Source organism: Triticum aestivum, chromosome 5A (assembly GCF_018294505.1).
Source record: "Triticum aestivum cultivar Chinese Spring chromosome 5A, IWGSC CS RefSeq v2.1, whole genome shotgun sequence".
NCBI lineage: Eukaryota > Viridiplantae > Streptophyta > Magnoliopsida > Poales > Poaceae > Triticum > Triticum aestivum.
Window position 1 is genome coordinate 588,442,372 of NC_057806.1, and position 16,799 is coordinate 588,459,170.

At 47.6% G+C, this 16,799-nt stretch overlaps 3 protein-coding genes across 5 annotated transcripts; 2 read left to right on the forward strand and 1 right to left on the reverse strand.

Annotated features, from left to right (window-relative positions):
- Window positions 1-1,946: 1,946 nt before the first annotated feature.
- Window positions 1,947-7,015, forward strand: LOC123105051 (phytochrome C). Its single transcript, XM_044527025.1, has 4 exons — window positions 1,947-4,629; window positions 4,739-5,555; window positions 5,879-6,172; window positions 6,519-7,015. Exons 1-4 carry the CDS (start codon window positions 2,565-2,567, stop codon window positions 6,760-6,762), a joined length of 3,420 nt encoding a protein of 1,139 aa, XP_044382960.1. The 5' UTR covers window positions 1,947-2,564; the 3' UTR covers window positions 6,763-7,015.
- Window positions 7,016-7,174: 159 nt separating this feature from the next.
- LOC123105053 (meiotic recombination protein SPO11-1) lies at window positions 7,175-11,334 on the forward strand. Of its 3 annotated transcripts, none has more exons than XM_044527028.1 (15): window positions 7,175-7,365; window positions 7,485-7,608; window positions 7,711-7,787; window positions 7,884-7,985; window positions 8,093-8,166; window positions 8,533-8,549; window positions 8,826-8,895; window positions 8,996-9,032; window positions 9,405-9,452; window positions 9,540-9,598; window positions 9,681-9,712; window positions 9,797-9,902; window positions 10,123-10,243; window positions 10,335-10,398; window positions 11,070-11,334. In XM_044527028.1, the coding sequence occupies exons 1-15, from the start codon at window positions 7,260-7,262 to the stop codon at window positions 11,194-11,196; spliced, it is 1,164 nt and encodes a 387-aa protein (XP_044382963.1). In that variant the 5' UTR covers window positions 7,175-7,259; the 3' UTR covers window positions 11,197-11,334. The 3 variants fall into 3 exon arrangements, with proteins under 3 accessions (XP_044382963.1, XP_044382964.1, XP_044382962.1); XM_044527029.1 differs by having other exon boundaries at window positions 7,720-7,787; XM_044527027.1 differs by having other exon boundaries at window positions 7,485-7,787.
- A 296-nt stretch (window positions 11,335-11,630) lies between these two features.
- On the reverse strand, window positions 11,631-14,278 carry LOC123105052 (two pore potassium channel a). The gene is made up of 3 exons (XM_044527026.1): window positions 13,815-14,278; window positions 12,161-13,100; window positions 11,631-12,055 (listed from the first exon to the last, which is right to left on the reverse strand). The coding sequence occupies exons 1-3, from the start codon at window positions 14,260-14,262 to the stop codon at window positions 11,902-11,904; spliced, it is 1,542 nt and encodes a 513-aa protein (XP_044382961.1). The 5' UTR covers window positions 14,263-14,278; the 3' UTR covers window positions 11,631-11,901.
- Between the last annotated feature and the right edge of the window lie 2,521 nt (window positions 14,279-16,799).

Here is a 16,799-nt window from a genome sequence, read left to right on the forward strand (position 1 = left end):
GACTCCCTGGTCGAACTCGCCTCGGCCATCATCGACCCCTACTATGAAAAGATGAAGCAGGATGCCCAAAGAACAAGTCTCGTATCCTGGCACAAGGCCTGGATGCGACAACTGGATGAACCTCACCTCAGGTTCGCGGCCAAGAGCGTGTACACATGCTACGAGATGCACAAGCGAATCGTTGACATGAGGAAGTGCCTCGTTACCCAAATCGATGAGCCCGGATCGAGCCACAAGAAGAGCAAGCGTCACAAGAAGTAGATGATGATCAACTGATCCTTTATGCTAGTTAATCATGCATGTAATATATAGTTTACTTTATTGGTGTGTGTGAAAATGTCATGTGTGTAGTAGCCACCTATGTAATTATGCATGTAATAGTTTACTTTGGTGTGTGCAAATGCCGTGATTGTAGTTGCCACCTATGTAAGTGGATGTTTAATTTGGTTATGTAAGCATGTCCTTATAAGTGTGTGTGTGTGTGTGTGTGTGTCTATATATATATATGTTGTTGTTCTGTACGCAATCCCATCGCACAACACACACGTCTTATTAGCAGCAACCGTCTGTGTTCTTATCGGCCTTCAGACACATTTCTGATTACAGACCTGTTTGTCCCGTATCACACACATTGTATTGAGTTGAACCGTTTTTGTTCTCATGTCTCAACGCAAACAGTTCATCCGAGTGAACTGCATGCCGTATATCGCACACACCTTTGATCTGGCTGACCGTTTCTTTTGTGTTGCCTAATCACAAACAGTTCATCTGAGTAAACCGTATGCTGTGTATCGCACACGCCTCCATCTGGATGCCCGTTTCTTTTGTTCCTCATCATCGCAAACAGTTCATTGAACTGAACCGTATGCCCTTCATCGCACACGCAACTAAAACCTGAATCGTGTTTGATGCATCCGTCGTCGCAAACGTTTTACACATTTCTGACGGTTTTCATACAACACCGTTTGCGATTATGACATCGCACACAGTTTCTTGAAGGGTCTCTGATTATAGTGTCGCGTTAGCAGCATCCTGCAGTAGTGGAAGACGCATGCGGATGGGCAAAAGGCTCAACAACCTGCTCCTACCTCCGTAGTGATCGACTGCGGGGACGACTAGCGCACCCCCATCTCTTTGTATGCGCCCATGAAGTTCTCATTCACGCCCTCTCGCGTACGTGCTTGTGGGGCTACCCCTGTAACCGTCATATCTTTTTTTCCCTCCTATCAATGCAATGATACGCAAAGCCTTTGCGTATTTGCGAAAAAAATATATCAAAGCCGGGTGATCATCGCTCGATCCAATCGCACTCCCATCCGTGGCAGCAATGACCACCGTGTCCCCTTGCCGTTGCCCCGCGCTACGTGCATACAGGCTCCACCTTAGGGCATCTCCAATGGTCGTAAGATAGTTGTTGGTAGAGTTTGTCACATAGGATTTTTGATGATGTGTCATACAATAAATGAGGAAAGAGAGGAAGGTTGTATGTACATGAACCAACACCCATTGCACAAGCTTCAATGTAGAATGAGAGAACACCCCACTTATTATCTCACATCCTATTGGGCAAACTAGATACAAATCATTGGAGTTGTTGTATGTTAAGGTGTTGGTTGATGACATGACATATTTTACCAACAAGCTAACATACAAACTATTGGAGATATCCTTAAGCACAAACCACAAAGAACGGTCAACATTTTCTGACAGCGACGCTTGCCACCCCATTTCTGTGCGAAAAGCAAAGCACGCACGCCGCATGTTGGCTCGAAGCATCACGCACCACACAGTTTTGGGAAAGGAATCGGGGAGCCCCGCGGACGATCTGGGCCACACGCGTCCAATCCACCGGCCAAAGATGGACAGCCTGCTGGGCACTGGTACTACCGCTAGTTACTACGCGATGGCCCCGACAAGCCAACCCATTCTTCAATTATTCCGATCAAGTGGGAAGCGCCATCCAAATTAGCCGAGCTCGCACACTACTGCCGCGTCAGCTCTTGCGGGGAAGACGAGCCGCGCCGGAGTGACGTCGTACGGCTTCCCGTTCCCCTCTCGGTTTCCCGACGCCTCTCTTGGCTCACCCGCCCGCCCGCCGCCGCCCTGCCACTTCCTCCGCGCGTGAAAGCCCACCGCCTATTCCCCTTCCCTTCGCTCTCCGACGCCGGGCGCCACCCCGGCGGATCGAGCGGGCGGGCGGTTAGTTAGTTGCGCATCGCTGTTGCTTGCTTCTTCTACCGTTTGGCGCAGGGAGGAGGAGCGTGGGGGTAACATCGCTGTTCCACTCCCACCCGGGTGCTGCCCCCTCCTGTTCCCTTCTCACTCACTGCGTGTGCTTATCCGCGCCGGGCGAATCCAATCCCCCACTCTCCCCCGTCCTTCTCCAGAAAAGTCGCGGCTTTCCCCCCGCCCCCTCATGATTCCCGTCGATTCCTCCTCCGCCCATTTGCCCCTCCGCGTCGCAGAATCCCCCGCGCCACCGCTGCTGACCGTCGCGCGGTAGGGGGAGGGGCAGGAGCGAGGAGCCTAGCTCGGGGGTGGTCGTGGTGGCGACCGGCGGCGAGATGTCGTCGTCGCGGTCCAACAACCGGCCGGCGTGCTCGCGGGGGAGCTCGGCGCGCTCCAAGCACAGCGAGCGGGTGGTGGCGCAGACGCCCGTGGACGCGCGCCTGCACGCCGAGTTCGAGGGCTCGCAGCGCCACTTCGACTATTCCTCCTCGGTCAGCGCGCTCAACCGCTCCGGGGCCAGCACCAGCTCCGCCGTCTCCGCCTACCTCCAGAACATGCAGCGGGGCCGCTACATCCAGCCCTTCGGCTGCCTGCTCGCGATCCACCCGGAGTCCTTCGCGCTGCTCGCCTACAGCGAGAACGCCGCCGAGATACTCGACCTCACGCCGCACGCCGTGCCCACCATCGACCAGCGCGACGCGCTCGCCGTCGGCGCCGACGTGCGCACGCTCTTTCGCTCCCAGAGCGCCGTCGCCCTGCACAAGGCCGCCGTCTTCGGGGAGGTCAACCTGCTCAACCCAATCCTCGTCCACGCCAGGACCTCCGGGAAGCCCTTCTACGCCATCTTGCACCGCATCGACGTCGGCCTCGTCATCGACCTCGAACCGGTCAACCCCGCCGACGTGCCCGTCACCGCCGCCGGCGCGCTCAAGTCGTACAAGCTCGCCGCCAAGGCCATCTCCAGGCTGCAGTCCCTGCCCAGTGGCAACCTCTCCCTGCTCTGCGATGTGCTGGTCCGGGAGGTAAGCGAGCTCACTGGCTATGACAGGGTGATGGCATACAAGTTCCATGAGGACGAGCATGGTGAGGTCATTGCCGAGTGCAGGAGGTCTGATTTGGAGCCGTATCTTGGCCTGCACTACCCGGCAACTGACATCCCACAAGCATCCAGGTTTCTGTTTATGAAGAACAAAGTGCGGATGATATGTGATTGTGCTGCAAGTCCTGTGAAGCTCATTCAGGATGACAACCTGTCACAGCCTATCAGCCTCTGTGGCTCGACCATGAGAGCACCCCATGGTTGCCATGCCCAGTACATGGCCAACATGGGCTCCATCGCGTCGCTGGTGATGTCGATCACTATAAACGAGGACGACGATGAGGATGGAGACACTGGGAGTGACCAGCAGCCGAAAGGCAGGAAGCTGTGGGGGCTGGTGGTTTGCCATCACACGAGCCCGAGGTTCGTCCCCTTCCCTCTCAGGTATGCTTGCGAATTTCTCTTGCAAGTGTTCGGCATACAGCTCAACAAGGAGGTGGAACTTGCTTCTCAGGCAAAGGAGAGGCACATCCTCCGCACGCAGACGCTTCTGTGTGATATGCTCCTCAGGGATGCTCCTGTTGGGATATTTACCCAGTCTCCCAATGTAATGGATCTGGTGAAGTGCGATGGTGCAGCATTGTGTTACCAAAACCAGATTATGGTGCTGGGATCAACACCCTCTGAAGGAGAGATAAAGAAGATTGTCGCGTGGCTGCTGGAGTGCCATGATGGCTCTACTGGGCTAAGTACGGACAGCTTATTGGAAGCAGGATATCCTGGTGCGTCTGCGCTCGGTGAGGTTGTCTGTGGCATGGCAGCTATAAAGATCTCTTCCAAAGGATTTATCTTCTGGTTCCGGTCGCACACAGCAAAGGAGATCAAGTGGGGTGGAGCTAAGCATGAACCAGGTGATGCAGATGACAATGGCAGGAGGATGCATCCACGTTCTTCGTTCAGGGCCTTCTTGGAGGTAGTTAAATGGAGGAGTGTTCCTTGGGAGGATGTTGAAATGGACGCAATCCATTCTCTCCAGCTAATATTGCGTGGCTCCCTGCAAGATGAAGATGCTAACGACAACAATGCAAGGTCAATTGTTGAAGCTCCATCTGATGACATCAAGAAGATACAGGGGCTACTTGAACTGAAAATTGTGACAAATGAGATGGTGCGCCTAATTGAGACAGCAACTGCTCCTATATTGGCTGTCGACATCGTTGGTAACATAAACGGATGGAATAATAAAGTTGCAGAAATTACTGGATTACCCACCACGGAAGCCATAGGGATGCTTCTGGTAGATCTCGTGGAGGGTGATTCTGTTGAAGTGGTTAAGCAAATGTTGAACTCAGCTCTGCAAGGTTGTCACTATGTCTTGAATCTGGTCCTTTTATGCTTTCCAGCTTAGTTATAACATGTACATCATTTTTTGGTGACACATCTGTGTTTCATTTCTCCTTTATATTTCAGGAACCGAAGAGCAGAATTTGGAAATCAAGCTTAAAACAATGCATCAACAGGAAAGTAAGGGCCCTGTAGTCTTGATGGTTAACGCCTGTTGTAGTCGTGACCTTTCAGACAAAGTTGTTGGGGTATGTTTCGTAGCACAAGATTTGACAGGGCACAAGATGGTTATGGATAAGTATACCCGGATACAGGGTGACTATGTTGCAATAGTAAAGAACCCCAATGAGCTCATACCCCCTATATTTATGATCAATGATCTTGGTTCTTGCTTAGAATGGAATGAAGCTATGCAAAAGATTACTGGTATAAAGAGGGAAGATGCAATAGATAAGTTGCTAATCGGGGAGCTTTTCACTCTTCATGATTATGGATGCAGGGTAAAAGATCAAGTTACTCTAACCAAACTTAGCATACTGATGAACACGGTGATCTCTGGTCAAGAACCCGAGAAGCTTGCTTTTGGTTTCTTCAACACAGATGGCAAGTACATGGAATCACTGCTGACAGCAAACAAGAGGACAGATGCTGAGGGTAAGATCACCGGCGCTCTTTGCTTTTTGCATGTGGCCAGCCCCGAGCTTCAGCATGCTCTTCAGGTGCAGAAAATGTCTGAACAAGCTGCTACACACAGCTTTAAGGAATTGACATATATTCGTCAAGAATTAAAGAACCCACTCAATGGCATGCAATTTACCCGTAAGTTGTTGGAACCGTCTGACTTGACAGAGGAGCAGAGGCAACTTTTTGCATCAAATGTTCTCTGCCAAGAACAGTTGAAAAAGATTTTACATGACAATGATCTAGAAGGCATTGAACAGTGGTAAGTGCTATTTTTTCAGCATCGTCTAAAAGCTGATAAGCTATTTTTTTTCACTAACCCCAGTAAATTGTGTCTGTGCTGATGCAGAACTGAAACTACTAATATCTCATGTTCTTTTCCCTATCAATTGCATTTAATCTATGGAGTACACATGATATGCACTACTGGTTGCAAATTCTTAGACATGAGAACTTCCACCATTAACAAAATGCTTATAGTGCTAGAAAATCAATTCACACAACAGTTTAGCATGCCTTTTCCATTTACTTCTACATATGATAGAAAAATGATAGATTAAATATTAATTAATACTTTTTTTACAGCTACATGGAGATGAACACGGTGGAATTCAACCTTGAAGAAGCTCTGAATACGGTCCTAATGCAAGGCATGTCTGTGAGCAAGGAAAAACAAATTTCTCTTGATCGTGATTGGCCTGTAGAAGTATCATCAATGTACTTATATGGGGATAACTTAAGGCTTCAGCAAGTCCTAGCAGACTACTTGGCATGCACGCTTCAATTTACTCGGCCAGCTGAAGGGCCTATTGTACTCCAGGTCATTCCCAAGAAGGAACACATTGGTTCTGGCATGCAGATTGCTCATCTAGAATTCAGGTTAGCCCCTCCCACTTCTGTCCCTCCGCGCATGCCATAAATTGAACTAACTATATATATCAGAAGAACACATAGGGAACATGAGACACTTACTTTACGTGTACAGCATAAATATTTTTGGGATGGCGACTGTGCAAGTCCGGAGCCATCCGGGTCAGATAAAAATTATAGTGGTCAGCTTGTAAGTGACAGGAGGTTGCCCTTGCTCTTCTTTGGTAGTGTTTAGATTGCCTGATGAGTTTTCTGGGATGCAATGTCACTTAACTGAAAACAATCTGAAAGCGGTTTGCTGGATAGGCCAAATCTCCTTGAAAATAACAGCTGTTTAACCCATGAATCCATGCAGACTTGTCCACCCAGCACCAGGCGTCCCGGAGGCACTGATACAGGAGATGTTCCGCCACGGCCCAGGGGTATCCCGAGAAGGCCTCGGCCTGCACATAAGCCAGAAGCTGGTGAAGACGATGAGCGGCACGGTACAGTACCTCCGAGAAGCGGAGAGCTCGTCGTTCATCGTTCTGGTAGAGTTCCCGGTGGCGCAGCTCAATAGCAAGAGGTCCAGGCCTTCGACGAGCAAGAGTAACTTCTGAATCCCGACGACGGGTGTCCTCGAGGTGTGAACCAGGGCTATTGATTGGGTTGCGCAAAGAGCAAGCCCTTTGGGAGAGCCTAGCTGATGTATCATATGTGTAGCTGGGAACATGGGTTGTTCCCATCTTTGATGGTTGAGGAGGAGCTTAGCTAGCTTAGCTGTTGTTAGGTTTTTAGTGTAATTTTAACACGGCAACTCTACGAGTGCGCGATGAAATAAAATTAAAATATGTGCTTGTGTTCTTCGATCAATTCTCAGGTGGTTGCGAATTCAGACGTTCAGTCTGATTTGAGATTCTTGTTCTTCTGTATTTTCAGATACTGCAGTGCAGTTTGCAGAGTATACTACACTTGTGTGAAGAAAAAAATAAATAAACCATGCGTTTTAAACAGGCCTTGTAGCAGAGGAGGCTTTCACAAAGCCCATTAGACACTAGCCGTTGCTGGACCAGTTGTGACTTGTGACGGCGCTCTCCTGCTCTCCGAGCGACCGGTCATGGCGGGGAGTGGGAAGAGGAGGCGCGCGACGGTGCTCGACGACGACGAGCGGCGGGGGCGGCGGAGGCTGGAGGAGGCGGCCCTGCTCCTCCACAAGATCAAAGGTGCGAATCCCCTTCCCTCTCCTCGATCGACTGTAAACCCTCGTAATCCCCTTCGAATTGGGGTTGCAATCGGAGTTAACGCGGGTTTGCGCCGCCGCGCGCGTGGGCTGTCGGCGCAGGGCTGGTGGGCTGGGTGGTCGCGGAGGTCAGCGCCGGCCGATCCCCTTCCCTGGCTCTCCACCGCTACCAGAACTACTGCGCCTGCGCCTCCGCCGCCGCCGCCGCCGCGTCCCTGTCCACATGGTTTGGCTCCCCCTCCCTCTCTCGCCTTCAAATCTCTGCACACCAAACCTGTCAGATCCTTACCGGTGTGTGCGCGTCCGCGGGGTGCGGGCGCGCGTGCAGCGCCTGCAGCTACGACGCCCCCGTCGGCACGGACGTCCTCTCCCTCCTCCGCAAGGAATTCCACGCCTCCCGACTCAGTACGGACTCGCGTAGACCAAACTGGCTCGATTCTCATCAATCTCTCGTTGTTACTGGTCATGCTAATCAGTTTGGGATGCGTCGTTGATGTGCAGATGTGCTTCTCAGGGTCCTGCTCGTGGTGCAGCAACTCCTGCAGGAGAATAAGCACTGCTCCAAGAGGGACATCTACTACATGTACCCCTCCATGTTCGTAGGTCTGTGCTGGTCTGCGGTTGCCATGTCTGATCCATCTATGCGTAGTGTGAGTTTCAGGTGTTCTCTTTCTTTGCTGTGTGAGTGACAATTACAAGTCTCACTGCAGAACAAGCGATTGTTGATCGTGCCATCAATGATATCTGCATACTCTTCAAGTGCAGCCGGCATAATCTCAACGTGGTATGTGCTACCGCTTGTCTGCCATCTTTGCAGAAGCTTCAGTTATGTGTTTAGAAGTCATTTGTGCATTGGAGAATAAGCCTCTGGCTGTTATTAGATTATATATGGAGTACAATGTGCCGCACTGCGACTTGTTACTCCCTGGTTGTTCCTCCATTATGGTGTACCACTGTCCTATCTGATGTAGGATTATTTTCTTAATCTGTCTTTTGTGATGCATTATTTCTTGAGGTCTTCATTTCTCCATGAATCGCTAGGAGCTGTTTTCATTAGTTCTCTCAGTGATTTCTGCTGTATTTATTTCACCGCCTTTTCACTTCTCTTTTAATAACCACCTGCAATTTCTGCTCACTTGGCTGCTTGCAGGTTCCTGTGGCAAAAGGGTATGGATTCTTATTGAGTTGTGAGTGTTTGATTTTGATAACATGTTTAATCCTTCTATCTTGTCCCATGCCGTTACTTAACTAATCAGCATTTTTGTTCCTTCATCCTCCCTACCACTTGTCTTGCTTTACTTAAAACATGATCTGGCTAAGCAGTGTGATGCTGCGCTTTTAGCAGACATTTAGAGCATCATAATCTCCTGTGTCCATACGATGGTCTTAGTTATTTCTGAACATTTTCCCGCTATGTACTCGTCAATATCTTTATTGTTCCAGTTTGGTGATGGGCTGGATAAGATTTGTGGAGGGTGAAAAGAAAGTGTATTGTATAACAAACGTCAATGCTGTAAGCTTCTATGATTCTATCGAAATCTATCTAATTACTCAATATGATCTGTTTGTACTATGCATTAATTTGGCTAGCCTTTTTCCTTCTTCAAATGCAGGCTTTCCCCATTCCAGTTAGCATTGAGGCAATCAAAGGTTGTTTAACAATTTGAAAACTCATAATAATCTTTGCCATTCATAGACTTTTATTATTTCATATCTGTTTCCTTAGGAAAATCAGTTTTAACATCTCTTAGCAAGTCAATGTTCAGTTTAAATTTGTAATAGATAGTGATTGATGTATCAGAAAGTGGGATTTCGACAAAGCACCAAATTTTGGACATCATGTGAAAGAGTAATGAGAATTCATCTTTATTTTTTGTCTCAAACATATATGGAGAGGAGTATCCTTGTTATTCCACAAACTATATGGCATAGGTTTGCTGTCTTTTTATACATACACTATATTTCTTTCATATTCTCAATTACTATGCAGTAAACTTAAGCTGTCTAAGTTTTTTCTTGCAGATGTTGTTAGTGTTGCTCACTACATCCTTGTTGTTGAGAAGGAGGCAGGTGTGAGGATTAAAGACCCCCTATCTGCATATGATTTTTCTATTCCTTGCAGTCTTCCTGCAGTTTGATTCTGTATGCCATTTGCAGTGTTCCAGCGTTTGGCCAATGACAAGTTCTGCGAAAAGAATCGCTGCATTGTTATTACAGTAACTGCTAACGCTGCATCTAGTGTTATACTGCCATTATTTTTCACATAGCATGTTTGATGGTTTTCTTCTGTTTACTCAGGGAAGAGGCTACCCAGATATTCCAACAAGAAGGCATGTGCTCTTTCGTATATTTGTTTCTCCTGTATATTAAAACTGAATTGCTATTTGAAACGTACATTCCTTGTAATGTTGCAGATTCTTGCGCTACCTTGTCGAACAGCTGCACTTGCCTGCTTATTGCTTAGTGGATTCAGATCCGTATGGTTTTGATATTCTGGCTACCTATAAATTTGGTTCCATGGTAGGGCCAAAATATCTATCTAATATCTAGTTATTTATTGAAGTCCTAATAGCATCAAAGGCAGTGTAAATTTATCAGTGCAATTTCAATTTTTTTGTTAAGCCAAGTGAAATGTGATTTTGTACATTTATTCAAAATTTAGTCCCATTTTGTTGATATGTTTCGAGTGTTAACTGACAAACACTTCCTGCTCCCTTGTCCAATTCTCATTCTATTTAAGCAATTGGCATATGATGCAAATGTTCTGCGTGTGCCTGAGATACGATGGCTTGGGGTCTTCACATCTGACTTTGAGGAGTATTGTCTTCCAGACTGCTGTCAGCTTCAATTGTCATCTGAAGGTCACTAAATTGGAGGGATATAAATTTCATTTCTACTTATCTTGGAACTTGATTTGTTGTTTAATATCAAATGACATGCATCCTGCTTCAGATAGGAGGAAGCTTGAAGGAATTCTAACCAGATGTTACTTGCACAAGGAAGCCCCAGAATGGAGGTAAAGGAACAGGAAGTTGTATTTCCTATTACACGTATTCCAATAACTTTATGGCTATGATGTGGGTTGCAAGAATAGTTAGTGCATCTAGAATTAAATAGAAGTTCTCACAATATCTTTCTTACAAAATGGCAAATGCAACAGTTAAACTCAGTGATGTAAGTGAAATCTTCTTCCAAGCACAATGATCAATCCTATTATTTAGCCCCTGTATTCCAAGCACTTCAGGGATATGATGTGGGTTGCAAATAATAATAGTTCAAGTCCAACTACAAGAATTTGTTATTTGATTTGTTTAATCAACTAGTAGTTAAATAGAGCTTTTCATATTTTCTTCTTACAAAATGCCAAATGCAACAACAAAATTCACTGATACGAGTGAAACCTTCTTCCAGTACACAGTCTTATGATTTTATCCCGTGTCCGTAATATGTAAGTGCTTTCAGCATCAGTTCCTTAGTTTCAAAAACTCCATATCTGCGCCACCTTGTCGACTCTAACAGCAGTAGGTGCTCCATTGTTCCAAAAGGTCTATGACTGCTTTCACCTGGTCAGTTCTAATGTCAACGGGTTTGTGTTTAAAATTAGAATCATTTATGTAGTTAATAGCCGGTTCTTTTTCCTGAAGATTTTTCCTCCTGAAATATTCACGACTATATAATCCTTGGCAGGTTGAAGTTGGAAGCCATGCTGGAAATGGGTGTCAAGTTTGAGATTGAAGCATTGTCAGCAAGTTCCATTTCGTTTCTGTCGCAAGAGTACATCCCCCAACAGATCAGGCTAGGGAGGTATATATAGGATTGCATAGACCTGTATCTATGCAGAATTGTGCTAGGCTAAGAGTCTCCTTTTGTTTTGGTTACACCACTTGTAGTTGCTTGTCTGATCATACGTCAAACAATCACCTTGGTATTCACAACAAGAGTTTGACTGCAATTGCTGTATACCTTCCATTACTGCATTGCTACTCATAATGCTTCTTGTGGTGCGTAGATTAGTTTGGGTTTATTGTGTTATTAATGTGTAAAGGCAACCTGTTAGAAGTGAATGCCTGAATAGAAACTCTGGATGTCCTCTTAGTTCTACCAGGTCACCATCTCATGGAAGCAAAATCATATTTACCTGAGATCTCAGCCTCCACTTGCCGAGCATCATTAGATAGGTTGTTGCTTGCCTTGCAATTCTGGAGCCAGGAGAAACAAATCCAAGAAATACATCTACACAGGCTACCATATTGGAAGCTGGAAATATTTCATGGCTGGAAAATAGTTTAACAGACTTCATGTACACAGGTACTTAAGCTTAGCGAAGCATCACCAAATACTTCTTTCTTACACATGTCCAGGTGCATATGAGCAGATCCATTGTGTTAAATACATGTAGGAGCTCAACGAGGTCGTATCTTTTAACACTTTACTAGATTACAGAATTAATTAACAGCATTAACCGACTATTCAACCAAAGTATTTAAGCTGTAGAATTAGGTACAAGCCCATATGTTCGTCACTGACCGGATTGTGCCTGAGTAAGGTCATATGTGGAGAGCGTGCCGGACTGGTCAACGTCGAGTTTGTCAAACTCCTCTAGAAAAGAAGATATGTCCTCTTGGCTGATCTTCCCCAGTTCTTTGAGCTTGTACACGACAAATTCAGCAGCACTGCACATATCAAAGTTCACAAAATCAACATCAATTGCTCATTACCTGCAAAATCTCAAGGGATATGATGGAGGGAAGAATACTGAAAACGCATTATGTGCTTACCCCACTTTTCGATCACTATCCAGATCAGCCGCTTCAAGATCCATGGTTGTTACTCTCCGTGTGAGAACCCATTTGGCCAGCATTTTCTGCCGCCGCTCGGTGTAGATCTCAGCAAGGTACATGAAGAACAGCGCCAGAATTATGGTGCTCGTAATTATCCAAAATACCGCGAAAGTGCGCCCCAATTGGGACGAGAAGCTTTTATCCCCATAACCCAGGGTAGTGATTGTGGCACAGACACAATAAAAGGAGTCAACAAGGCTCAACTTCTCAACCTTCCAGAGAAAAACAGTCCCCACAACAATGGCCGTCACAAGAAGCAGAGCGGCTGTGTAGAATTTGTACTTTGTCTTGTTTGTCTCAATTTGCCTGAGCATTTTGGCCTCGCCACACTTCATATTCATGTGCAGTGCCTTGAAGAACAACACCTCCTGCTTCTCGACGAGGTAATCTGCTGACTTGCTCACGAAGAGAGCAATGATCGCCATGCCCGTGAAGACGAAAACACAGGCGAGCAGCTTCGTCGTGTCTGTGTTAGGAACAAGGTCTCCATAGCCAACCGATGTCATCGTGACAATGCAGAAGTACAGTGCGTCAAGCACTCTGTTGGTTCTCTTGCCAGATAACTGATCCATGACAAGGTAAAAGATGACGACGCCCGCTAGCAGGTAGAGAAATAGGAGGAACCCTACTAGTCTGAAGCTCGGCCGCACCACGCTGAACAACTCCTTGGCTGGAAGCGACAAGCCATTTTCTTGTGGTTTTTCATCGGTCTCTGATCTGGGAGCCGACCTGCATCTCCGGAACCGCTTGGCTCCTTGCGACGGCTTTCTTTGGAGCACATTGGCATCGGGGTTATCAGATAGCAATGCTCGCTGAATACTGTTGTCAGACATTGGCTTATGCTGGATTTGTTGTGAATTGACGTCGCAATTGAAACCTTATGATTCAGAGAATGGCACACGTTACAGTATGGTTTTACAGATATGCGAGGAAGAAGTTTAGAAGCTCATTAAATATCAGGTAAAGAATAAGGCAAGACGGTGGATATGCACTGAATTGCATGAACCACCGGGAAACTTTATTCCTCTCAGCTTGTGTGAATTATACGTGTCCTAGCTGACACGGGAATTTCCCACCACCATCACTCAAAGCATCAAATTATTCGACTGCATGTCAACGAGAGGCAGGCAAAATAAATTTGGTCAAATTTAAGGACCAATTCCTTGGCTGTTGTATTGAATTCCTGATCTTTTTGACTTTCTAGGCATTTAGGCACAGAATTCTTCTCTTATCTAACACTCCTACTCCTATAAAAAAATAAGGGCCAATTCCTGTTACCTATTCTGTCGCTTTCTTTGTGGACAAAGTCGCACTGCTACTGGTTCAGATCGGATCTCTACAGCTAGGTTAATCTGCAACCCAGGGATGAAACCGAGAAGCAAAGTGGTGGAGATGAGATGGGTCGTGAAGAGCAAAGTGAGACGAGCAGGGGAAGCATTCCCCTCTGCTATTAGCATACAGCAGGACCATCTACTCCTACTCGTGATGCAGCTACAGAATTCGAAAGGCAACTGTGGCAGCTCCGGGCATTCGCACGAAGCAAGCAAAGAGCAGAGCACAGCTCAGAAGACAGAGATTATTCATCCCTTACCTCCCTCCGGCCGACGGAAGCTGGGCGACGCTTTTGGGTTTGAGGGGGCCTTCTTCCTCCTCCTCTTCTTCTTCTTCCCTCGAGCTCTCCTGCTCCTCCCACTCCGCGTTGCCTTTTTGTCGGCCCGAGCTGAGGGGCAGAGATGGAGACGCACGCACGCGCCACGCCGGATCTCTACGTGTTGGCGCCGCGTGGGGCTGACGGCCCCACCGGCCCACCCTGCCGGCGCAAGTTGGAACCCTTCGCCGCTTTTTGACCTTCCGACCCCGGAGGGGGCGCGAATAGACGTGGCAGGCCCAGGTTGGTTGGCCGAACCGACGGTGCACGCAGGCAAAATTCTGCAGAGCTGATCAAGATCAATCCAAAAAATGTGTCGCCGCAACTTCGCAAGGAGGTGGTGCGGGCGTACAGCACGAACTAGAGAATCGGGATAAGGTGGGGCCCACATGTCACTCTCTCCTCGTGCCCTCCCTGAAAGCTCCAACCTCCGCCTCTCCATCGCTCTCGTGTCGCTGAGCCATCAAGAACGATGTCCCTAGCTTGCAGTTTGCTTTGCAGTGTGGTGTGGGGGAGCATTTAAGGATGCCAATGGTTTGGGTTCGCGGCATGTGTTGTTGCCCTTTGGCAAGGTCGGAATGGTAGGATCTTCAACGCCAAGATATGGACAGCAAGAGCACTTCGCGAGCGTACGGCACAAATTCTGCTGCTATGGAGCAACCGTGCGAGACGCCATCAAGATAGAGTATCGCTGAAAGTGTGGGCACAGAGTTTTTTTTTTTTTTGACGAAAAGCATTGAGCGTTGCATTTCATTCATATGAAGGAGGTTACAAAGCTCAAGATGAGCAGTTGAGCACACAACTAGCTCATCTTCATCGAGAAAATGAAAGACAACAACAAAAGCAAAAACAACAGCAGCAGCAACTTGGCTTCAGGGCCGGTCCAGAGAGTTAGGGGGGCCGGGGCGAAACTAAAACACGGGGCCCTTAACACTATCGCAAGGTTTCTTTGAAAATATAGAAGGTGGTATTTAATGTCAAGCTTTACTATAAGTATTAGAGTAAATTATAGGTTCAGGTGCCAGAAGATTAGATAGATAGGTGAAGGCAAGTCCATAGATAGTCTGAACAGAAATTTGCATAAAAACGCAAAGTTGAAAAGTATTGTTTAGTTCCTCAAAAGAAAAGTACTGTTTAGTTTCTACAGTAACTAATGTTAATTGTAAGGTTGTTACTCCGAGTATGATTATCTCACAAATTAAGACAGATAAGTAAATAATGAGTGATGTGAAAAACATTCCTTCGTTGGTTCAAATATTAAATCCCTTCATATCATCAAAACTTAAATCAAAGGCAGTCATCATACCTAATTGTGCAAATGAGTAAATAAGACATATTTTTAGCCCGTTGTTGCCGTCAATGTTCAGTTCGTCTGAAAATAGCAGCCTTGATCAGAAACCAGAACCATGTTCTCTGAGATCAGCTACTAGTTGCAACTAATTAGGTCAGGCCCAATAGCATTTTTATGCAGCTAATTAAGGCCTAATCCAGAGCTCGCGGGGGCCCCTCCACTTTGGGGGCCAGGGGCGGCCGCCCCTGCCCCCCATCAGGGTCGGGCCTGAAACCAGAACCACATGAACATGAATATCAACTCTGCATTAAACTACAGAAACAGAAGGTTAGCAATACAAACTCCGTAAGACCTCGGTCGGCCAACAACACTCACCTTCGCAGATAAATGCAATACCAACCCGCTGCTGAACTCTGGCGGGTAGCCGTGTTTGTTGCGATTGAGTCCTCGTATGAGAGCAATCCCCTGATTTATAATCTGCCATGATCTTGATCTGCTCGCGAAGAGAAAAAGCGGCGTGTGCTTCGTGCGTGGAGCCTCGCTCCAGTTTCGGGATTCCGCAGGTCGATGCGTGCGTTACGGCGATGTATCAGACGCTACAGCTACTAGTTGCAACTAATTAGGTCAGCCCCAATAGCATTTTTATGCAGCTAATTAAGGCCTAATGCAGAGCTCGCGGGGGGGGGGGCGCTCCACTTTGGGGGCCCGGGGTGGCCACCCCCCTGGCCCCCCATCAGGGTCGGGCCTGCTTGGCTTCAAAGATCATGTTGGTTCAAGCAACCGGAGTTGGTCTTCGACATCCATCGCCATCTAACCAAGCAAGGGGAAGCCTTTAGCATTGGCAATATGGTTGCCACCCAACAACACTCCTCAAAGAGAGAGATAGTTGTTGCATGGGAACGAGGTGATCCGAGGAGGATCGAACTCGCTAACCCAGCTTCAGATGAGCACCTCAACCAAACCTCCACTTCATCGAGACCAAACCAAATCTCGTCGACCAGGCAGCACCACGACCACCTCCACTTATCATTGGTCCCTCCAGTCGGTAAGAAGCTCCTGGAACGATGCCATAAGTGGTGCAACGCATGTCGCCATCATTGTTTGATCCCAAGGGAATCTAGGGTTTCCCTAGGAACTTTCTCGTGCAGTGGAGAAAGCAGAACACTTCAACAACGCCTTCCATAAGGATGTGGAGCCCACACGTGTCGCCCTCACCCGCCCCGGCCCATGACAGGCAGCAAGCCTTCACCCGACGCTGCACCACCCACCCGCCCGCCCAAGCCAGACCACCACCACAATCACACGCCTGACGGTTGTCAGCCCCACACGCCAACTTCGCCGCAGCCACCTTCCGATATAGGCACTAGAACCCAGATCTCCATAGTCACCACCAGCCCCGCGCTCGGTAACCATCGGCCCCATGCGCCTGACGGTCGTCACAGCCATTAACAGATCTGGACGCCGAGGCCCCGATCTGTCACACACCGGCCCCCAGAGCCGCCAACAGCACCACCCTGCACGCGACCGCTCGACAAAGCCTTGTGATATGTCACATTGTTTATGCTACATTCATACTAAAATTTATACATGCTTTGTCACCAATTCCAGAACTATATAAGTAAATTGTTGTCGCAATG